This window comes from Oncorhynchus clarkii, chromosome 20, assembly GCF_045791955.1.
Source record: "Oncorhynchus clarkii lewisi isolate Uvic-CL-2024 chromosome 20, UVic_Ocla_1.0, whole genome shotgun sequence".
In the NCBI taxonomy this organism is placed as follows: domain Eukaryota; kingdom Metazoa; phylum Chordata; class Actinopteri; order Salmoniformes; family Salmonidae; genus Oncorhynchus; species Oncorhynchus clarkii.
Window position 1 is genome coordinate 78,083,189 of NC_092166.1, and position 24,289 is coordinate 78,107,477.

The 24,289-nt window shown below is 41.3% G+C and overlaps 1 protein-coding gene across 5 annotated transcripts in view; it reads right to left on the reverse strand.

Moving 5' to 3' along the window:
• Window positions 1-18,639, reverse strand: part of LOC139376953 (cytohesin-1-like) — a 36,810-nt gene extending 18,171 nt beyond the window's left edge. For 2 of the 5 annotated variants that reach the window (XM_071119978.1, XM_071119977.1), the window contains exons 1-2: window positions 10,141-10,235; window positions 2,003-2,085 (exon numbers count right to left, since the gene is read on the reverse strand). Coding sequence is in view for 1 of the 5 variants with exons in the window: in XM_071119975.1 (XP_070976076.1) it covers window positions 2,003-2,085; window positions 18,542-18,572 (114 nt within the window). In the remaining 4 variants the exon portion in view is untranslated. Of the gene's footprint in view, window positions 1-2,002; window positions 2,086-10,140; window positions 10,236-10,316; window positions 10,449-18,541 lie in introns of those variants that run through there. The other 3 variants (XM_071119975.1, XM_071119979.1, XM_071119976.1) reach the window with 3 other exon arrangements.
• Between the last annotated feature and the right edge of the window lie 5,650 nt (window positions 18,640-24,289).

The following is a 24,289-nucleotide window of genomic DNA, read 5'->3' on the forward strand; positions in this document are numbered from 1 at the left end:
TTCCAAAGAAGGAGAGGTGTCACAAAACTCTGAAATAGCATTATAAATAGTCACTTACCTTTGATGATCTTCATCGGAATGCACTCCCAGGAATCCCAGGTCCACAATAAATGTTTGTTTTGTTCAGTAAAGTCCATCATTTATGTCCAAATACCTCCTTTTGTTCACGCGTTTAGTTCACAAATCCAAATTCACAAGGCGCAGGCACTTAATCCAGACAAAAAGTCAAAACAGTTCCATTACAGTTCATAGAAACATGTCAAACAATGTATATAATCAATCTTTAGGATGTTTTCATAAATCTTCAATAATATTCCAACCGGACAACTCCTTTGTCTTTAGAAATGAAAGGGAACGCAGCTCGCACTCACGGCCCTGCGCGTGACTTAGCTCATGGCATTCTGCCAGACACCTGACTCAAACAGCTCTCATTTGCTCCCCCTTCACAGTAGAAGCCTGAAACAAGGTTCTAAAGACCGCTGACTAGTGGAAGCCTTAGGAAGTGAATTCTGACCCCATTTACACTGTATTCAAACCTCAGATTTCCCACTTCCTGGTTGATTCTTTTTGGTTTTTGCCTGCCCTGAGTTCTGTTATTCTGAGTTCTGTTATACTCACAGACATCATTCAAACAGCATACTAATTATATGCATATTCTAGCTTCTGGGCCTGAGTAGCAGGCAGTTTACTCTGGGCACCTTATTCAGCCAAGCTATTCAATACTGCCCCCCAGTCCCAAAGAAGATAAGTAGTAGTTTAAGTAGCTTTTTGGGGTATCTGTACTTTACTATTTATATTGGACTACTTTTACTTCACTACATTCCTAAAGAAAATGTTGTACTTTTTACTCCATACATTTTCCCTGACAACTCATTACATTTTGAATGCTTAACAGGACAGGAAAATAGCCAAATTCACACACTTATCAAGAGAACACGTGGCCATCCCTACTGCCTCGGGTCTGGCGGACTCACTAAACACAAATGCATCTTTTGTAAATAATGTTTGAGTGTGACCCTGGCTATCCAGTCACACTTAATATAAGGAATTATAAATTATGTTTAAATTAACTTTGATACATGAGTATATTTAAAACCAAATACTTTTACTCAAGTGGTATTTTACTGGCTGACTTGAGTAACTTTCTATTAAGGTATCTATACTTTTACTCAAGTATGACAATTGGGTACTTTTTCCACCACAGATCAGATGACCTAGCTTCCACAATCACCCGCTCTCAACCCAATTGAGATGGTTTGGGATGAGTTGGAACACAGAGTGAAGGAAAAGCAGCCAACAAGTGCTCAGCATATGTTGGAACTCATTCAAGACTGTTGGAAAAGCATTCCCCATGAAGCTGGTTGAGAGGATGCCAAGAGTGTGCAAAGCTGTCATCGAGGCAAAGATTGGCTACTTCGAAAAATAGAAAATTGTTTGTTAAACTTTTTTTGGTTACCCCATGATTCCATGTGTTATTTCATAGTCTATTTTCTGCATTGTAGAATAATAAAGAAAAACCCTGGAATGAGTAGCTGTGTCCAAACTTTTGACTGGTACTGTATGCATACACACACAATCCCATTGTAGGATCGAATTATTCCAGATCAGAGGGTAAATGCTGGGTATGGGGGAAGTGCAGTACTAGGCAAGACAGAAACACACAAACACAGCCCTAGACAGAGCCTCATCTATCATGAAAGAGTGTAACGCTCTAGTGGACATAATGCATTCTCTTCCTCCTCCCCCTTTCTTCCTTCTCTTTGTCTCCCTCTCTCATGACTGGTTAGTGAAGAGGCATACTGTGCACTGCAGAAATTAGGGGTCAAGTGTAGGGGAGAAGGAGGTCCTAATTCTTTGGACATGCAGTTCTTGGATTTCACATTTCACTAAGCAATTGAAACCGCAGAGAGAGAAAGTTGACATTCCATAACAGAATCAGCTGCTTTGCATTTGGCAGTAATGGTTTGAAAGTGCCAGCGGTTTGCTACTCTGTGTGTGTTACCTGTATGTCCTGCAGTAGTTCTTGTTTCCTACGGCGGATGCTCTCCAACTCCTGTCTCTCCTCAGGACTCAGATCATCAGGTACTAAGAGGGGGGAAGAGAGAGAGCGAGGGGGGAGGTGAGAATAACAGTGCTCTGGGTCACCATGGCAACAGCCTAGATCAATCAAAATAATACCTCCCCAACACCCTCCTAGCCACTGACTGGGGTGACACACACACACACTACAAACCATCCACATCCCTCTCTCTCCATCCCACCCTCTCCCCATCCCGCAAGCACTCACAAGACCAACCAAAACCTTCCAGACGCCCACACAGGCCTGAACAATATATGCAGTACAAAGATAAGAGAAAGAGAGAACCACATGTCCATCGGGGAGGAAGAAAGGACACACCCATTACACCATAGGGCAGCTGAAGTAGGCTGGAGCAGGGGACCAAACTATCAGCTCCCATTTTAACATTGAAGCTGAGAATAACATCACTTCCGCAAGCACACACTCCCAAAATCCATGTGATATTTCATCAGAGGAGGAGAGGGGGGGGGTATTTGTTTTTCTCCCTCGCTTCCCCCCTCCGCAGTGTTAGAGGCATCACTACAGACCCGTGTTCGATCCCAGGCTGTATCACCACTGGCCGTGACCGGGAGTTTCGGGTTAGGTGAGGTTTTGGCCAGGGGGGGGGGGGGGGGGGGGGGGGCTTTACTTGGCTCATCACATTCTAACCACTCCTTGTGGCTGGCCAGGTGGCTGCAGGCTGACTGCGGTCGTCAGTTGAACAGTGTTTCCTCAGACACATTGGTGCAGCTGGCTTCCGGGTTAAGCGGGCAGGTGAGTGCGATATGGCGGGTCATGTTTCAGAGGACGCATGACTTGACCGTCGCCTCTCCTGAGCCCATTGGAGAGTTGCAACAATGACACAAGATCGTAACTGAAATTGGGAAAAGGGGGATAAAAGGTGCAAAAAAGGTATTAGGTGAACAATAGGTAGGTAAATAAATCAAAACAACAGTAAAAAACAGTAGCGAGGCTATAAAAGTAACAAGGCTATACAGACACCGGTTAGTCAGGCTGATTAAGGTAGTATGTACATGTAGATATGGTTAAAGTGACTATGCATATATGATGAACAGAGAGCAGCAGTAGCGTAAAGAGGGGTTGGCGGGTGGTGGGACACAATCCAGGCTAGTATTGGTTGTTTACCTCAGTTGAAAAGTAGAAAATGGCCCATTTCTAATCTTCTGGCAGTAGACCAGGGTTTCCAAAACTCGTGCCTGCCCCCTCCCCCACCCACCCCGGGTGCATTTTTGGTTTTTGCCCTAGCGCTCGCTACACAGCTCATTCAAATAACCAACTCATTGCAAACATTTGATTGTTTGAGTCAGATGTGTAGTGCTAAGGCAAAAACCAAAACGTGCACCCGGGTGGGGCCCCAGGGCTAAGTTTAGGAAACCCTGGTTTAGACTATGCAGTTTATACTATGCATTTAATTTTCTCTTCTGTGTTCACAGCCAGACCAAAGGTGACCTTCTCTGCTTCACTGGCTGATATTGTAGGACCCCTCACTACTGCTGAAACCATAGTGGTCCAGCCCAAAATCTTTACAAACATCAGCAAGGCCTACAACCCAGATACAGGTAATAATCTACACTCACTGGTCCATTTCAAAACAACCCACTAATCACTGTGACTACCACTAGCAAATCTGAGAGGTTTGGGTAGGAGGTGTAGACAGCAATATGGTAATAGCTCCATAGCCTACAGTAATTGTTTCTGATTTTGGAGGTGTTTAGTGTGTGAAAAGAGAACATAATTTCACGGAAAAAGTTTATCCTCTTCTCGTCCTCTGCTGCAGGTACTGCATCTTCACAGCACAAATGAAAGGAGTGTACTACTTCCGATCCACTGCCTGTGATTATCTACCCTTCAAACACACAGGTGTAACCATGTATAAGAATGGAGGGAAAGTGTAAATGTGATTCACCCTGATAGTGGAGGTTATGAGTATGTAAATAATGCAGCCACTCTAGAGCTGAAAGAGGGGGATGCGATATTCTTGAGTCTCCCCTCAGGCAGGAGGCTTCACCGTTACCTTTTACAGACAAACTTTACGGTATGCTGCCTGTAAAATAAATCATCATCTGGCAATGTATTTTAGAACCCAATTCATAGTCACATTTTTACCAGGATAAGCCTTTTCTATCTCCCGTGCACATGCCTGCACATTTAGGAGAGGAAGTAGCCGTGGGCCTATGTGGGCGGACATCTATTTTAATCAATCCATTGAATATACACCATTACAAAGAAATCCATTTTACATGCGTTTTAGGCAGGTCCTAGAAAACATTATACGACTAATAAAATGTAATTTCAAAAGAATGTCATTTTTTGTTGTTTAATGATGTTACTGGTCTGTGTAGTCTATCAGCTACATGACTGTGCCATGCACAGGAAATCAAACGTTATTTTGTTCATTAAAACAGATGACACTTAGGCTACACCGATCACAGTCAACACATTTTATAGTAGACTAAGAATATAATGAATAACAGGAAAAAATACAAATGATATTTTTCCACACTCACAGCAACATGTGGAACCACTGTCCTATATAAAAAAGTGATACTTTGAAACAGAGCCCAAGCCCATTTCTTTTTAATCCACGTTTAATCTCTTTCCTACCCTCACTCCACTTTGTTAGGGAGCAGGCGTGGGGTCTTACATTGAGAGTATCCTCATCATGATACCCATAGAAAATAATCATCTATATTTTCAAAAGCATGCGAGTCTCATGTTCATATTTCACAACCTCCGTGGGCTTTTGGAGATGCCTATACACGATCAAGTAAAATAATGTACACAAGCTCTGTCTCACGTCAGACGTTTCTCAAACGTCAAATTTAGAAGTTGTTCCAAACGTCAAAAGTTAGAAGTGTTTAAGTTTAAATTTAGGCATTAAATCCCAATTTTTAAAGGTTAGTGTTAAGTCTAGGCATTAACTCAGAATTCTTAAGGTTAGGCAATCACTCCGAATGGTTAAAGTAAGGATTAAGATTTGGGGTAGGCTTAAAGCAAAAATATGAAAAACTACTTTCTATTTGCTGGACTCATAAATACAACCTTAGCATCTGCCTCTGATTCCAAACACCCATCCGCCATCCCCGTCCACAACGCAAAACCAAAAACTACTTGTAGGTAACATCCATCTCCCGACGTCCTCAGACTAGGGCTGGGCAATATGGCCAAAATATCATATGGCATTTAAGTATTTTATGCTTTTGATTAATAAAAGTTCTACATTTGCTTTATAAGTAGTGTGTGACCCTAGGGTGGCAACCCATATATTCTAAATGATTTCAATGGGTCTTTCTCCATTCTGATTGTATTGAACAGTATAAAACAATCAACCTGAAAACAATGACCGGTAGAAGCTACAGTAATTTTCATTATTGTTAGCAATGATTTAGGAATCCTTGTGAGTAAGTATTAGCTAGGTTGCCACTTGTTGTTCGCCTATTGAAATTGAACTTCAGTTCATGGAAATAAATAGCTAGCTAGCTAGCTACTTAACCCTGTTGTCCAAAGCTAATGTTATAAGCAGCCAGCTTGCTTCATCTGGCTAGTGAGGCTCGACCGGACCGGGTTATGTGTTGTGAAGCTAGCCACAAGTGGAATTTGTGGTTTGCCTTCAAAATAAAAAAAAAGTGTCATTGACAGTAATGCAAATGTATACAAATAGAATCATGCCATACTTTTATTTTGAAGGCTAACCGCAAAGTCCACTATTGTGGCTAGCTTCACATAGATGGTAACACCACCATTAATCAATTAAGAACAGTCTTATAAATTAGGGTTATTTTAGATGACACCTAGGTATATAGTTCTGTCTTCTACACCTCTCTCCCAACCTCCTCTTTCTTTATAATGTACACCATATGTGCATTGAAGAACTGATTGAACTTTATAATATTTATAATATTACAATTATATTTATAATGTATGTATTAATAACACCTGGATAACTAACTTTCAATAAAGCGTTTCACATTCTCCACTGGTTGAAGTTAAATATCTCACTGAAATACTACACCTATCCTGTGTCCTCAGATTAATGCAGATGAAGGGAGTTAGATATGCATAGGCAGTGTAGTTGTACTGTTTTTTGTCTGTATATATGAATTACAAAATCAGCTTTTGCTTAAATCATGTTTCTAGTCTATTGCATAGTTACAATGTGTAATCATTGATGTCCCGGGAGCAGGAGTGGTAAACACTGTTGAAGTGTATATCTGTAATACATACATGCAGTCATGGCATCATTCAAAGAATTGAGTTTGATACACCTGGTATTGGATATGACTGAAAAAGAATGTCTCAGAGATTCATACCTGAACCCCACCTTTATTGCCAAGGTAGAGTACATGATCAGTGAATATATTCAATGTACAGGCTACAATGGGGGCATCTCATGCTTGGTAATAACTACAGTACATGTATATAGGACTTGCATCCTTGGCACAATCAAGTGATTATATTCCACTCAATCCATAGGCTTCATTAATGCCATTCAGACTTGAACTTGATACAACTATGATAGCTGAGGTTCATTGGTATGAATATTAGTTCAGAAGCTAACGTTTTAGGTTCCATACACAGATCAGCTACATAATGTAGCTAGCTACACATCCATAGGCATAGCTACTTTCATCATCCACTACACAATAAGAAAATAAATAGTTGTACATTCAACGTGCAGTAAAAGCTTTAGCTAGCTAGATTCTTTACATCCACTGTGTCACAAAACGACAGCCTGGTTTGCTGGTTCTCAGGAGTCCCTAAAACATTAAATCAACCTGAATTACAATGTCATACTCATGTCATAACATTAGCTAGCTAGCTGGCTAATGTTAGCTAGTCAGCTAACTTGCTAAATAGCGATTTTCGTACATTTACTTTATGACAAAAACAATATGCACAATCGTTTGTCTCTACATTAATTAACATATTCCTCTAAATTGTACATTTTTTGCTTGACTCGTTATAACGTTTTAATTCCTAACATTTGCTTCCACCGTAATGTTTTGTCAGCCATCTTTGCTGAAGAATTTCACCAGGGATGAGTGGCTCGCGTCAAATTTGTCTCAATATGTATGATTGGTAATATAAAAAGCTTGGGACCCAAATGCATAATGAGCACTAACTATCCCTTGCGGAGGTCTGGAGCAATGAAGCTGTGATGCTGGGTACCTCCAAGTCCCGCAGTGTAAGCTCGCAACTTTTAAAGGAGGAACTGCTGTACCACACCTCCTCGTGCCTTATTGCTATTATAAACTGGTTATCAACGTAATTAGAGCAAAAAAAAATTATGTGTTGTGTCATACCCGTGGTATACGGTCTGATATACCACGGCTGTCAGCCAATCAGCATTCAGGGATCGAACCACCCAGTTTATAATCAGTGATAGATCAGCAAACAAATAGATGAGCTATACCACCTCCACTTATTAGCCCATCCAGAGAATTAACCAAATGTACATAGAGGTTCAGTGAAACAAAATCACATTGGATTGATTAAGACAAGTCACAGGCGTTTGGTTGGGAGTAGGCGTAGGCTACTGAGCAACTGCAAGTGAAGAGCAAAATAATCTGCTTGTTAAGCTACACAACATCCTGGCTAAATGTTCTGATCAGTGTAAATAAATGAGCCAACTAGACAAGATGATCATGAGCAGCACTCACCTCAGCTAACATTTCCAAAGCCTAATTCTGGCCCAACCAATATCCAAACGGAGATTCAGTGGAAAGAAAAATCTAACATTGATTGAGCATGTCCCCATGCTTGTCTCAAAGCAGCGTGAAACGGTGCAGAAATAGTCAGTAGTGGAAAAAGTACCCAATTGTCATACTTGAGTAAAAGTAAAAATACCTTAAAAGAAAATTACTCGAGTAAAAGTCAACCAGTAAAATACTACTGGAGTGAAATTATTTGGTTAAGTATATTTAAGTATCAAAAGTAAAAGTATAAATCATTTCAAATTCCTTATGTAACCGATGTGAAATGGCTAGCTAGTTAGCGGTGGTGCGCGCTAAATAGCGTTTCAATCGGTGGCCTCACTCGCTCTGAGACCTTGAAGTAGTGGTTCCCCTTGCTCGGCAAGGGCCGCGGCATTTTTGGAGTGATGGGTAACGATGCTTCGTGGGTGTCAGTTGTCTGTGTGCAGAGGGTCCCTGGTTAGAACCCGGGTAGGGGCGTGGGGACGAACTAAAGTTCAACTGTTACATTGATGCTGTTGACCCGGATCACTGGTTGCTGCGGAAAAGGAGGAGGTCAAAAGGGGGGTGAGTGTAACCGATGTGAAACAGCTAGCTAGTTAGCGGTGGTGCGCGCTAAATAGCGTTTCAATCGGTAACGTCACTTGCTCTGAGACCTTGAAGTAGTGGTTCCCCTTGCTCTGCAAGGGCCGCGGCTTTTGTGGAGCGATGGGTAACGATGCTTCGTGGGTGTCAGTTGTCTATGTGTGCAGAGGGTCCCTGGTTCGAGCCCGGGTAGGGGCGAGGGGACGGACGAAAGCTAAACTGTTACACTTATATTAAGCAACCTAGACAGCACGATTAGGAGCATGTTCTCCTGATAAGTGCGTGAATTAGAAAATGTGTGTCCTGCTAAGCATTCAAAATGTAAGGAGTACTTTTGGGTGTCAGGGAAAATGTAAGGAGTAAAAACTTTTTAAAAAACTTTTTTAAAAGCTGTAGGCAGGAATTTACGTCAATCATGACTAGGTCGTGCATGGCTTTGTTGCCAGCAATACCTTTCATATATAAAAGAAAGCGGACACAAAGAAGGTGGGATGCTAAAGTTGGCGGAAAAATGTGGTGAAAGGTGTATCTGTGACAACACCATGAATGCTGTAATGATTGGTTTAACGGGTTAACTAGTGCTGTAACCAATGGGTTAACTAGTGCTGTAATCAAATGGGTTAAATAGTGCTGTAATCAATGGGTTAACTAGTGCTGTAATCAATGGGTTAACTAGTGCTGTAGTCAATGGGTTAACTAGTGCTGTAATCAATGGGTTAACTAGTGCTGTAATCAATGGGTTAACTAGTGCTGTAATCAATGGGTTAAATAGTGCTGTAATCAATGGGTTAACTAGTGCTGTAATCAATGGGTTAACTAGTGCTGTAATCAAATGGGTTAAATAGTGCTGTAATCAATGGGTTAACTAGTGCCGTAATCAAATGCGTTAAATAGTGCTGTAATCAATGGGTAAACTAGTGCTGTAATCAATGGGTTAAATAGTGCTGTAATCAATGGGTTAACTAGTGCTGTAATCAATGGGTTAACTAGTGCTGTAATCAATGGGTTAACTAGTGCTGTAATCAAATGGGTTAAATAGTGCTGTAATCAATGGGTTAACTAGTGCTGTAATCAAATGCGTTAAATAGTGCTGTAATCAATGGGTTAACTAGTGCTGTAATCAAATGGGTTAAATAGTGCTGTAATCAATGGGTTAACTAGTGCTGTAATCAATGGGTTAACAAGTGCTGTAATCAATGGGTTAACAAGTGCTGTAATCAATGGGTTAACTAGTGCTGTAATCAATGGGTTAACTAGTGCTGTAATCAATGGGTTAACTAGTGCTGTAATCAATGGGTTAACTAGTGCTGTAATGGTAAAGAGTCTATGTTAAGGCCACTTGGAGTCTAAATGGCTCCTCTTACTTCTATCAATAAACACATTGAAAACAACGAAGAATCATATTTTGTATTGTGGATATTTTACCAATCAGCATTGACCTGATACATTTGTTAAAACTAGCTACCAGTATATGACAGCAGTTCAATGTTTCTGGTGGGTATTGAGAAGGCTTGGGAGGGATAGTTTGGTTACATTGTGAAGTCTTGTCCACCCAAACAGACACACGCATGCACTGTTCTGCCCACGCACTGATAAGAGCATGCAGTTACTGTTGCATCTCTCAATCAGACCTTAACACACACACATTGCGTTATCAGCTGATACAGCATGTACTATATTTTTGCTGTGTGTTTCCTGATGTCAAGAGGTGGCTGTTTCCTAGCAGTGTGACGATAATATGAGCGGGAAAAGTGGTAGACACACAGCGTGTAGTGTTCCTACCTGAGCGAGTTTGTCTCTCCCAGTCCTTCCACTGTTACCAGTATAACACAGGTCCAGATGCAAGTCTCTCCCAGAACACTTGCTTCACCCTTTAGTCCGTCTACCAGTCTCCACAGAGCCCACTCACACACACCACACACACACAAACACACACACTCCAGTCTTGTCTACTGTACCTGTAGAATGACTTTCCCAGGTCCAGTACCAGACACTTCTCACCCAGTCCAGCCCAGAAAAACTCCAGCTCAAAAAAACAAAGTCCAGTCTTTGTCTAATCCAGTCTGGCAGTAGTAGTCTCTCAATAATATAGTCCAGACTTCTCTCCCAGTACAGCAGACCAGCCTGGTTCTTCTGTCCCAGTGCAACCCACCAGTACCCCAGTCCAGCCAAGAAGTATAACCCAGACAATACCAGTCCCTCTGAGCCCTCCAATCCCGTGGTACAATACTAAAATAACCAACACTGCCCCCCTCTCCCCTGCAACCAGGCAGACTGTCCTTAACCCTTAATTACCTGCCAAGCTTACCATCTGTCTTTCACATCACTACACTACTACAAACTTGTAATGAGAGAGCGAGCAAGGTAACAGGCTAGCTGCTCCACCACACCACAGAGGGCATGAGGAAGAGCACGAGAGAGCAAGTGTGTGTGAACCAGAGGAGTGTTCAGCTCAATCACTCTACCATTTGTTGAGAAATCACTGACATGACAGGGGAGGGGGGGGACCCTCCCCCGCAACTCCTCCCTCTTTCCCTCCAAGCATTATCCACAGGGTGGAGACTGTGTACTCTCACACATAGCCCTAGGTATGTGTACTCATGACTGTCGGACTGTACACCAATGACCTCCAGCACTGAATATGATCTCGGACTTAATGATAAACAAACCATTATGCAACAAGGGGCACTCTGTCCAATTATTTCACTTTTCTTTTTTTAAATCAGGCAACATAAACAACTTGTCCTCTAAGAGATGCTACAGTACATAAATCTCAGTGAGTCGATTACTCAATGTGTGCTTCCGGGTTAGCTACAGTTTCAGTTACTGATACTAAGTTGATGCAAAGAACCTTTGGACAGACCTGATCCCAGTTTCCCAAAAGCATCAACTTCTTAAGGCTAGGGGGCAGTATTTTGACATCCGGATTAAAAGCGTGCCCAAAGTAAACTGCCTGTTACTCAGGTCCAGAAGCCAGGATATGCATACACTCTAAAGTTTCTAGAACTGTTACGATAATGTCTGTGAGTATAACAGAACTGATTTGGCAGGCAATGTGGGAAACCCAATTTATTAGGATCCAAATTGCAGTTCCTATGGCTTCCACTAGATGTCAACAGTCTTTAGAAATTGTTCGATGTTTTTCTTTTGAGAAATGAAGAAGTAGTCCTATTATTTCCATGTGTCACTCAGAAGGACTCTAGTATTTTGGTGTGTGTGAACAGGAGTGCACTCCTTGTTTTTCTTTGGTATTGGAAACAGATTATTCCGTTTTAAATTTTATCGATTATTTACATTTTAGGGTACCTGAGGTTGGATTAGAAACATTGTTTGAAATGTTTGGACCAAGTTTACAGGTAACTTATTAGATACTTCGTAGGCATGTTGTGTGAGTTGGAACCGGTGTATTTCTGAATCAAACGCGCCAAATAAATTGACATTTTGGGACATAAAGAAGGACTTTATCGAACAAAACGACCACTCATTGTGTAACAGACATTTGGGATTGCAAAAAGATGAAGATCTTCAAAGGTAAGCGATTTAATTTTATTGCTATTTCTGACTTTCGTTATGCATCTGTTTGGTTGGAAAATGTTTTTCATGGTTTTGTATGAAGGGTGCCTCAGATAATCGTATGGTATGCTTTCACCGTAAAGCCTTTTTGAAATCTGACAAAGCGGCTGGATTAACAAGAAGCACAGAACTGCCAGGCCCTGGATCAATGGAGATGCTCAAGTTTTATAATCCTGTATCGACAGATTCATGGAAATAGTCATGGCCTCTAAACTGTCAAGCATTATACTGTGTACCAAACTCACTTTTTTAGTGGCAGTAATAAAGCCTCTTGAAAAAGCCAAACCTTGACCCAGAAAATATTTGTAAATAATAACACACAAAAAAAAAGTTGGCCTATGGAATCTCCCATTCCCCTCAAAACAATGTAAAAGCTGTTGCGCAGCAACTCACTGCTTTCCTGAAGACAAATAATGTATATGAAATGCTTCAGTCTGGTTTTAGACCCCATCATAGCATTGAGACTGCACTCGTGAAGGTGGTAAATTACCTTTTAATGGCGTCAGACCAAGGCTCTACATCTGTCCTCGTGCTCCTAGACCGTAGTGCTGCTTTGACTCCATCCATCACCACATTATTTTGGAGAGATTAGAAACCCTAAATTGGTCTACAAGGACAAGTTCTTGCCTGGTTTAGATCTTATCTGTCAGAAAGATCTTTTCGCCTCTGTGGATGGTTTGTCTTCTGACAAATCAATTGTAAGTGTCACCTTTCCTCAAGATTCCAGTTTAGGACCACTATTGTTTTCACTATATATTCTACCTCTTGGTGATGTCATTCGGAAACACACTCAACTTTCACTGCTATTCGGACGACACACTGCTGTATATTTCGATGAAACATGATGAAGCCCCAAAATTGCCTACCCTGGAAGCCTGTCTTTCAGACATAAAGAGAGATGAAGGCACATTTTTTACTTTGAAACTCAGACAAAACAGAGATGCTAGTTCTAGGTCCCAAGAAACAAAATGTTCTGCTGTTGGATTTGCCAATTAAATCGGTATGGTTGTACAGTCGTCTGGAAAAAAAACTGAAGGACCTCACCGTTTCTCTAGACATTGATCTCTTTGACGAACATATCAATAGCTTCCCCCCCCCCCCATCTTTGTAACATTGTAAAAATCAGAACCTTTTTGTCCAAAAATTATGCAGAAAAGATCATCCATGCTTTTGTCACTTCTAGATTAGACTACTGCAGTGCTCTAGTCTCCGGATACCCGGATAAAGCACCAAATGAACGTCAGTTAGTGCTGAAACACAGCTGCTAGAATTCTGACTAGAACCCCAAAATTTGGTCATGTTACTCCAGTGCTAGTCTCTCTATATTGGCTTCCTGATAAGGCTAGGGCTGATTTCAATGTTTTACTGCTAATGAATCTTTCTACTAATTTTGTTAATTTGAGTCAGTTATGCCCTGGGCACACAGGACCCCCTACCGGCGAACGATGACTCGAAATAGTCATGATTCTACAAGCCTCTCGTTCACATGTAGTTCACCATAAGGGGCTTATTGGAGCTGACTTGTAAAAGCGTGATTTTAAAACATTTGATTGCTAGGCATATAGATAAGATTATTTATTGGTACTTTGAAACAAGATCTAGTTGTGGCCGCACTCGGATTAGATTGTGAATGACTATTTTGGCGGAATGCATTGCTTGATAGCCATGAGAGTGATAAGCACAATAGCGTTTGCGAACTGCAGCACTCCAAACGATTTAGAAAGAGGAAGGGAAGCGCTACTAAGGTACACAATAGTAAACTTTGGTAGATAGAAGGTGCTCTTTGGTAAAAGGGGTAAATTGGTCATCAAAAAGAAAGGAGGACCAAGGCACTCTTCATATAATTGATTAAAATGCCTTTATTAGTATGGCATGTTCAATAGAAACAAAGTTTTTTTTATTTAACGATGCGTTTCGGCTGCATGGCCTTCGTCAGGGAGTACAAGAAAAGAGGAGTACAAGGTCCTCTTTTAAACAGCTTATCAATTATCCCTAATTGGAAGAGGGAGTGGTTACACAATTGATTGGACACACCTAGTAAGCAATACTATACACATTGAAATACTGTAGCTATGTTATCATAAAAATACAACTCCAAACTAGAAGTATCAGAACACTAAAAGGTAGTTCTAACCTTAAATATGACTGGGAGAAGTGTCAAGAATAAGAAAGCTAAATATACCATAGTACACTAGAAAACAGCAAAACATGAACAACAACAGTCTAACCATAGCTGAGGGCAATAGAGCAAAATGTCCACTAGATGACAGCAAATGGACCCATCACAACCCTACAGGAAGGGTGAGAAATCCATATCTTCATTTAAACCAGGGTATTTAGTGGCCTGTAGTTTGTAAATCCATATCTTCATTTAAACCAGGGTACTTAGTGGCCTGTAGTTTGTAAATCCATATCTTCATTTAAACCAGGGTACTTAGTGGCCTGTAGTTTGTAAATCCATATCTTCATTTAAACCAGGGTATTTAGTGGCCTGTAGTTTGTAAATCCATATCTTCATTTAAACCAGGGTACTTAGTGGCCTGTAGTTTGTAAATCCATATCTTCATTTAAACCAGGGTACTTAGTGGCATGTAGTTTGTAAATCCAAAAACTTTCCCTTTGGTTTAACTGTTTAAGACGGTCCCCTTTTCTAATAGAGGCCGGAATATGATCAATACTCAACAAACTATTTGTTCTACAGTTTGTTGAGCAGAGGCTGTGTATGCTTTTGTTTCTACAAAGCTGTGTCCATCATAACGTTCAATTAATTGCATTCATTCTTGCACCATGTGATCAATTATCAGCTTTAAACATGTACTGTTCTTCTCTATGCTGCCTGCAGCGTGATCAATGTTGCCTGCGCGCACATGACAGACAGTTGTTGGACAAACCTACTCATTCAAGGGTTGTCAACACTATGAAATAACACATTTGGAATCATGTAGTAACCAAGAAAGTTAAAAAATAATAATATCCAAATACATTTTAGATTCTTCAAAGTTGCCACCCTTTGCCTTGATGACAGCTTTGCACACTCTTGGCATTCTCTCATCCAGCTTCATGAGGAATGCTTTTCCAACCGTCTAATATCCATTGCTCATGTTTCTTGGCCCAAGCAAGTCTCTTTTTCTTATCGGTGTCCTTCAGTAGTCGTTTCTTTGCAGCAAGTTGACCATGAAGTTCTGATTCACACAGTGTCCTCTGAACAGTTGATGTTGAGATGCGTCTGTTGCTTGAACTCTGAAGCATTTACTTGGGCTGCACTTTCTGAGGCTGGTAACTCTAATGAACTTATCCGCTGTAGCAGAGGTAACTCTGGGTCTTCCTTTCCTGTGGCGGTCCTCATGAGAGCTAGTTTCATCATAGTTTTTGCAACTGCACTTGAAGAAACTTTCAAAGTTCCTTAAAATGTCTTAAAGTAATGGACTGTTGTTTCTCTTTGCTTATTTGAGCTGTTCTTGCCATATAGGGCTATCTTCTGTATACCACCCGTACCTCGTCACAACACAGCCGATTGGCTCAAAAGAAGGAAAGAAATTCCCCAAATTAACTTTTTTTTTAAAGGCACACCTGTTAACTGAAATGCATTCCAGGTGACTACCTCATGAAGTTTGTTGAGAGAAAGCTTTGCACGCTCTTGGCAATCATCAACACAAAGGGTGGCTATTTGAAGAATTGCAAATATATTTCGATTTGTTTAACACTTTCTTGGTTACTACATGATTCCATGTGTTATTTCATAGTTTATTCTACAACACAGAAAATAGTAAAAATAGTCAAAATTAAGAAAAACCCTTGAATGAGTAGGTGATCAAAAAAAATGGACAGGTAGCGTATATACAGGAGATACCGATACCGAGTCAAGGATGATGGGGGGGTCAATGTAAATAGTCTGGGTGGCCATTTGATTAATTGTTCAGCAGTCTTATAGCTTGGGATAAGAAGCTGTTAAGGAGCCTTTTGGACCTAGACTTGGCGCTCCGGTAACGCTTGCCTTGCGGTAGCAGAGAGAACAGTCTATGATTTGGGTGACTGGAGTCTGACAGTTTTTTGGGCCTTCCTCTGACAACGCCTAGTATATAGATCCTGGATGGCAGGAAGCTTGGCCCCAGTGACGTATTGGGCCATATACCCCAGGTCGTTGCTGTAAATGATAAAGGGTTCTCAGTCAACTTACCCGGTAAAATAAGGGTTAACTGAAAAAAGTATACACTACCTTCTACAGCAACCTGTCAGGATGCTCTCGATGGTGCAGCTATAGAACTTTGAGGATCTCAGGACCCATGTCAAATCTTTTCAGTCTCCTGGGGGGGAAAAGGTGTTGTTGTGCCCTCTTCACAACTGTCTTGGTGTGTTTGAACCATGATTGTTTGTTGGTGATGTGGACACCAAGGAACTTGAAGCTCTCGACACGCTCCAGCCCCGTCAATGTTAATGTGGGCCTGTTCGGCCCTCCTTTTCCTGTAGTCCACGATCATCTCCTTTCTCTTGCTCACATTGAGGGAGAGGTTTTTGTCCTGGCACCACACTGCTAGGTATCTGACCTCCCTATAGGCTGTCTCAACGTTGTCGGTGATCCGGCCTACTACCGTTGTGTCATCAGCAAACTTGATGGCGTTGGAGTCGTGCTTGGCCACGCAGTCGTGGGTGAACAGGGAGTACAGGAGGGGACTAAGCACACACCCCTGAGGGGCACCGGTGTTGAGGATCAGCGTCACAGATGTGTTGTTACCTACCCTTACCACCTGTGGAAAGCCCGTCAGGAAGTCCAGGATCCAGTTGCAGAGGGAGGTGTTTAGTCCCAGGGTCCTTAGCTTAAGGATGAGCTTTGTGGGCACTAGTGTTAAACGCTGAGCTGTGGTCAATGAACAGCATTCTCACAATTGGAGTGGAACATTTCTGTTTCAAACAAGAAACAGAAATGTCTACGTGTTGCAATAAACAGTAAGGTAATGGAATTATGAAACACTAGCAATTATTGTAGTATTAGAAACGTGTGAAAGCAAAAGCAAATATTTCAAATTCTTCACTCTGGCGACTCCTTGTGGCGGGACGGGCACCTGCAGGCTGATCTTGGTCATGAGTCTAACATGTTTCCTCAAACACATTGGTGCGGCTGGCTTCCGGGTTTAGCGGGCTGGTGTTAAGATGCGCTGTTTTGCGGGTCATGTTTTGGAGGAGCCCATTGGGGAGTTGCAGCGATGAGACAAGCTCGAAAAGGGAGCTGCATATTTATTTATTATGGCAATCCTCTCTTTCTACAATTTGACGTTTGCACTGCACCCGATCCTATATCTGTACAGCAAATCAACAATCTGTTCGCTAGCTCAACCGACCTGTGTTGATTGACAGTTTCAGTTTGAAGGTCCAATCAGAGTCCAGAGTGTGCGTTTCACTAGCCAATCTGTTGCAGTGGTTTTTTTTTCATTTTCCAAGGGCGATGCTGTGGCTACTGTCTCTGGCTGTGTGTAGATTAAGCCACGTACACCAGGATTCCCCAACTGGCAGCCCGTGATTTTATTTCCCCCCCAACACTTGCTCCTTCCATGACATAGACTAGCTAGGTGAATCTAGGCATAAATTAGCATTTCTCTCTCAGCCTCACTGAAAAATGTGTATAATTGCAGGAAATGAGCTCTAAAACTGGATACTTTTGTCACTGCTGCCAACAGGATGGCTTTTAAAATGTTCAGTTGGCGACAGCACTGTTGGCCATGCCGACTGCCACGCCCCCACCACCTAAGACACATTTTGATCCAGAAGAAACCCTGCAAATGTATGCAAGGTTTGAAATTATGTTTTAGTCAAATATTGTATCTGTTTGGAAGTCTTGCGGTCAATTTGCAGACTACAAATTATTATTGTAATTTCAAGTCAGTCTCAAGTCAAGTAATTTTATTTTCAAGTCTAAAGTATTCACATTTGTCATGTGACTTGAGTCCACAACTGCTGTTTTCTACCAGAGAAGTTGTTTAAGTTTATTATTCGTATGTTCTGGATAGGCATGGAATACATCTTCCAACTAAATGCTTACTTGCAGGTTCCTTTTCGACAATGCAACAATAATAAATAAAGATAGGAATACGAACATAAAGTAAGTAGTTTTATTGCCTTCAGTTGCTCTTTATGGTAAGATTTGAATGGAGAAAGCTGATCAGAGCAGCACTGCTTTTCTTTTGATCCAATTAGTATCGATACATGCCTCAACAATGCACTTAGCAAACACTCTCGCTGCGTGGTGTTTTGGAAAACGCATCTTACGTCTTCGGCTGATGTAGGAACGATGTATCGTAGACACACACGCATTATGATTTCAGTGATACACAGTGCACACACCGCTGCATGGCCTCAACTCAGTCCGCTAAATGAACCTTTTGTTCTAAGTTCGTCTGGAAATTAGCATATGAAGACCTGTTGCGCTATTGCAGGCTGGGCAAGTTATTTTAGCCAGTCAACCGTAAAAGGTACGGCGAAAACATGTTACTAATAGCCAACAGAAACAAGGTAGCAATAACTTAGATGAAAAATAAATAGCATACAGGTATTAACTGTTTATAAAGCTAAGTCCTACATCAAATAGCATTGGCTAATTAAGTCTGGTGCTACTTACCCACTCCGTCTGCCGACTTCAGAACCATCATGTAGCCTTTCTGTAAACTACGAATCCTTTCAAAAACTTTACAAATTGCTTCTCACGTATAAACTATTAATTGGAGCGCTCAGATATATATATATATTTAAAGAGGTTGACTTTTTGTCGATTTTCTATCTTAAAATGACGTGTAACCGCTGTGAATTGACTCAGAACTGGGGCGTACCATGCGGTGAAACAAGGCGTGGTTTAGTAATACTTGCTACTGGGCAGCCAATCAGAAGCTTTGCCAACCCGATATTCGCTAAGCGCCACCCCCAGAAGTCACACATGCACACACACAAGCACCCTTGCTGCCCATGTTGACTCCAATGCTTCCCACAGTTGTGGCAACGGTCAAGTTGCCTGGATGTCCTTTTGGTGGTGGACCATTCTTGATACACATGGGAAACTGGGAAGCATGGGAAACCAGCAGCGTTGCATTTCTACCATACCCTGTTCAAAGGAACTTAAATATTTTGTCTTGCCCATGAATGGCACACACACAATTCGTGTCTCAAGGCTTAAAAATAATGATTTAACCTGTCTCCTCCTCTTCATCTACAATGTGAAGAGGATTTGATTTAACAAGTGACATCAATCAGGGATCATAGCTTTCACCTGGATTCACCTGGTCAGTCTGTCTTGGATAATATTTTGTGTACTCAGTTTATAGTGTCCACTAGTTACCACAGTCACAAAGTCAACATTGGAAACATTAGCTTTTTTAAATCTTAATTTAAGGTTAGTGTTAGGCATAAAGTTAGCAGTGTGGTTAAGGTAAGGGTAGCGTTTAAATTCAATTTTTAAGAAGAACAATTGTAGAAATGGAAGGAGTTTATGACTTTGTGGCTGTGGTAACTAGTGATGACAGATTTATAGAGCTTGACCTCAGAATGGTGAATGACGTGATGACAGGCTAAAGGACCTTTTTAACTCTCCATCATAGCAATAAAAGCGAGAGAGAGAGATAGAGCGAGAGTGCAAAGATGTGAGAGTATACAAGGGCAGAGAGAGAGACATAAAATGATGTGGGTAGACAAGAGAAAGAAGAGATGTGAAGAGTAGGGGCAAAATGGGACACAAGAGGGAGAGAGGGTTTTAAAGCACAGCTGTGTGCTTGAATCAGAGCTTCATTCACTAAGTTTGGCCACAGAGAGAGGAAAACAGGATATGCTGTGAGAGAGAGAGCATTATAGGATATGCCACTGATATCTGCAGAACCAAGGAGAAAGAGTTTCTGAAAAGAAGGTATATGTCTATATATATATATATAAGCCTCTGAAAAGAAGGTATATAAATAGTAAATCTGACTTTCTGTTTAAGGAGTTTATCAGTAAAATTATTTAAGCCATGGTGAATGGGGAATTAACCACAGTGGCAGGAGAGGACAAAAACAGAGGAAGGGACAAAAACAACAAAAACAAAAACGACAAAAACAACACCTTCAATGTAGATTATTTATTGAGAATGCTTTTTAACCTTGAAAGGATGATATGATAAGGTATAAACAACAGAAAAATCTACAGGCTCCGGATTGTGGTATTAAAAGGTGGCTATTTTCTCCTCTTCCGTCATCTCACATCATCTCATGTTGAAAACTACAGAGAGAAAAATAGAGCATGTCACAACTGCAGTATTACACTAGTTTGAAATTACACATTAGGTAGGGTAGCACAATTCTGACAACTTTCCCAAAATGTTCATGTTTTCCAGAACATCTGGTGGGGAGATTCCTGGAATCAGGAGGGAATAAGCAGGAAATCCGGAATCCTTCAACCAGGATTTCTCAAAAACCTGGGAATTTTGGGAACGTTATCAGAATTTTGTAAACCCAGTGGGCTGGAATAACTATGTGTTGGCTGAAATAACTTTTATCCTTCCTTACCTGGAGATCCATCCATGCAATCCATGGAATCCATTTTTTTAAAAATGTCATTGTACAGCATGAGGTCAACATCCTTTAGTTGGGTGATCATGAGCTCAGACGCACGTTCACCTTTGGCATAGGTAATGTCCACAAGGACACGTGCTTTATCTGCCCGCCCATGTGTCTCCATTATGGTTTCCTTCTCAAATTGATTGATCACGTTTTGGCTAAAGAGTATATCTACTAGACGTTTGATGTTGGCCTCGTTTAATCTCTTCACAAGGTTCCCCCTTTCCCTGTCCAATATTTCGGCTGTCCAAATTGAGAGAAAGAGAACATGAGAATGATTATTAGAGAATGGTTATTGACAATCATACGTTTGATACCGTCAGTCTCTGTAACAAACAAATTCCTGAAGCCGCCTGAATCAGCATTAAGCACTAGAGCATGTAGAAACAGACTACCCCTTACAAAAAAAGATTGCCGTTTTGAAACTGCAGTAAAAGTGCAGTAACTGCAGTCGACTGTAGTATTTTGGACGCAGTAATTTCAGAATTAATGCAGTTATTCTGCACTCTAACTGCAGTTACACTACAAAATTACTGCAGTAAAAAAAACAGTTATTTTTGATGCAGTATTTTCAGCATACTGCAGTTATACTGCACTCTAACGTATCCAGGAGACTTGCATGCGACTTCTACTATCAGAATAGGAAGATTGCATTGAAAAGAGAGTCTAGACTCTCAAAAGTCGCTTTGTGGTCTGACTATGTTCAGATCTGGCTGAGCATTTCAGGAGGTGGTTAGGGATGCATTGTGTGTGGATTTCTTCTTTCTGGATGCTATCAGGCTACCGAAAGCACATACAGTGGGCGAAGTCATCAGCACTCCTCCCACAAGTCTCCAGAAAACGTGTGCTTTGGGACCGAGGCACCTTTTCATTATAACATTGGAAGAAATAAGTTCCTAGCGTGTGAGGAACGTTTTTGTTAGCCTCATAAATGCTAGCCAGCTAGCTTATATTTAGAATCATATATATATATATATATATATATATATATATATATATATATTTTCGTAAGGGTTCCACCATTTGTAGAACGCATACTGGCATTTGAATATAGCACGGGAAAAGGGATTCCGGAAACACTGTGGACACGGTAGAAGTGTAGACGCATGACACGTTCAGAATTCCATGATCAGAATACTAAAGCTGCATGAACTGTCAAGTCTAGACAGAAAGTTGAACCACATTTTACTGAATTTCTAAACAATTTAAAAACTCTAGAATGTTATTTGGAGACCAGCAAAAACAAGCAAAAATTACCCCTGCCATTATCACATTGGTTGCTGTAGCTTCATTTATCTCAGTCACTCTACAAACACAGCCTATTAGCAATAAAATTAGCCACTACGCAAAAAAATCACATTAACTCAGCACCGTGATAAAAACTAATTTAATGAATGGGTGGGGGCCCCAGAAGTTACTGCCCATGGCCACATGCCCTGTGTGCCCGGTCGGTAATTGGGCCATGATTACTACACATTTAGATCATTGGACCGTGCAGTGCATTCTGCACGATTGTGGGACAAGGAATGCACTGCACGGTCCATTGATGATGCAAGGGAAACATACATAATGGGTGTTAATGCGATTCCAATGGAGTTTTATGGAGCCGGATACCTGCCAAAAGGTTTAACGTACATTTCTTTAGGATCGTAAGAAAATCCATACGGAAATTGTTAGGATCGTCAGAAAAAAACATAAACATTAACTTTCATCTGTGAACATACAGTGACTTGCGAAAGTATTCGGCCCCCTTGAACTTTGCGACCTTTTGCCACATTTCAGGCTTCAAACATAAAGATATAAAACTGTATTTTTTTGTGAAGAATCAACAACAAGTGGGACACAATCATGAAGTGGAACGACATTTATTGGATATTTCAAACTTTTTTAACAAATCAAAAACTGAAAAATTGGGCGTGCAAAATTATTCAGCCCCCTTAAGTTAATACTTTGTAGCGCCACCTTTTGCTGCGATTACAGCTGTAAGTCACTTGGGGTATGTCTCTATCAGTTTTGCACATCGAGAGACTGAAATTTTTCCCATTCCTCCTTGCAAAACAGCTCGAGCTCAGTGAGGTTGGATGGAGAGCATTTGTGAACAGCAGTTTTCAGTTCTTTCCACAGATTCTCGATTGGATTCAGGTCTGGACTTTGACTTGGCCATTCTAACACCTGGATATGTTTATTTTTGAACCATTCCATTGTAGATTTTGCTTTATGTTTTGGATCATTGTCTTGTTGGAAGACAAATCTCCGTCCCAGTCTCAGGTCTTTTGCAGACTCCATCAGGTTTTCTTCCAGAATGGTCCTGTATTTGGCTCCATCCATCTTCCCATCAATTTTAACCATCTTCCCTGTCCCTGCTGAAGAAAAGCAGGCCCAAACCATGATGCTGCCACTACCATGTTTGACAGTGGGGATGGTGTGTTCAGTGTGATGAGCTGTGTTGCTTTTACGCCAAACATAACGTTTTGCATTGTTGCCAAAAAGTTCAATTTTGGTTTCATCTGACCAGTGCACCTTCTTCCACATGTTTGGTGTGTCTCCCAGGTGGCTTGTGGCAAACTTTAAACAACACTTTTTATGGATATCTTTAAGAAATGGCTTTCTTCTTGCCACTCTTCCATAAAGGCCAGATTTGTGCAATATACGACTGATTGTTGTCCTATGGACAGTCTCCCACCTCAGCTGTAGATCTCTGCAGTTCATCCAGAGTGATCATGGGCCTCTTGGCTGCATCTCTGATCAGTCTTCTCCTTGTATGAGCTGAAAGTTTAGAGGGACGGCCAGGTCTTGGTAGATTTGCAGTGGTCTGATACTCCTTCCATTTCAATATTATCGCTTGCACAGTGCTCCTTGGGATGTTTAAAGATTGGGAAATCTTTTTGTATCCAAATCCGGCTTTAAACTTCTTCACAACAGTATCTCGGACCTGCCTGGTGTGTTCCTTGTTCTTCATGATGCTCTCTGCGCTTTTAACGGACCTCTGAGACTATCACAGTGCAGGTGCATTTATACGGAGACTTGATTACACACAGGTGGATTGTATTTATCATCATTAGTCATTTAGGTCAACATTGGGCAGTCAGAGATAAAAAAAAACAGAGATCCTCACTGAACTTCTGGAGAGAGTTTGCTGCACTGAAAGTAAAAGGGGCTGAATAATTTTGCAATTTTTGATTTGTTAAAAAAGTTTGAAATATTCAATAAATGTCGTTCCACTTCATGATTGTGTCCCACTTGTTATTGATTCTTCACAAAAAAATACAGTTTTATATCTTTATGTTTGAAGCCTGAAATGTGGCAAAAGGTCGCAAAGTTCAAGGGGGCCGAATACTTTCGCAAGGCACTGTATGTAACAGTATAAGTTTAAACCGTCCCCTCGCCCATACCCGGGCGCGAACCAGGGACCCTCTGCACACATCAACAACAGTCACCCACGAAGCATCGTTACCCATCGCGCCACAAAAGCCACGGCCCTTGCAGAGCAAGGGGAACTACTACTTCAAGGTCTCAGAGCAAGTGACGTCACCGATTGAAACGCTATTTAGCGCACACTGCTAACTAAGCTAGCCGTTTCACATCCGTTACATATGCTTGGGGTCATTGTCCATTTGGAAGACCCATTTGCGATGTCTTGAGATGTTGCTTCAATATATCCACATCATTTTCCTTTCCTCATGATGCCATCTATTTTTTGAAGTGCATCAGTCCCTCCTGCAGCAAAGCACCCCCACAGCATGAGGCTGCCACCCCTGTGCTTCACGGTTGGGATGGTGTTCTTCGGC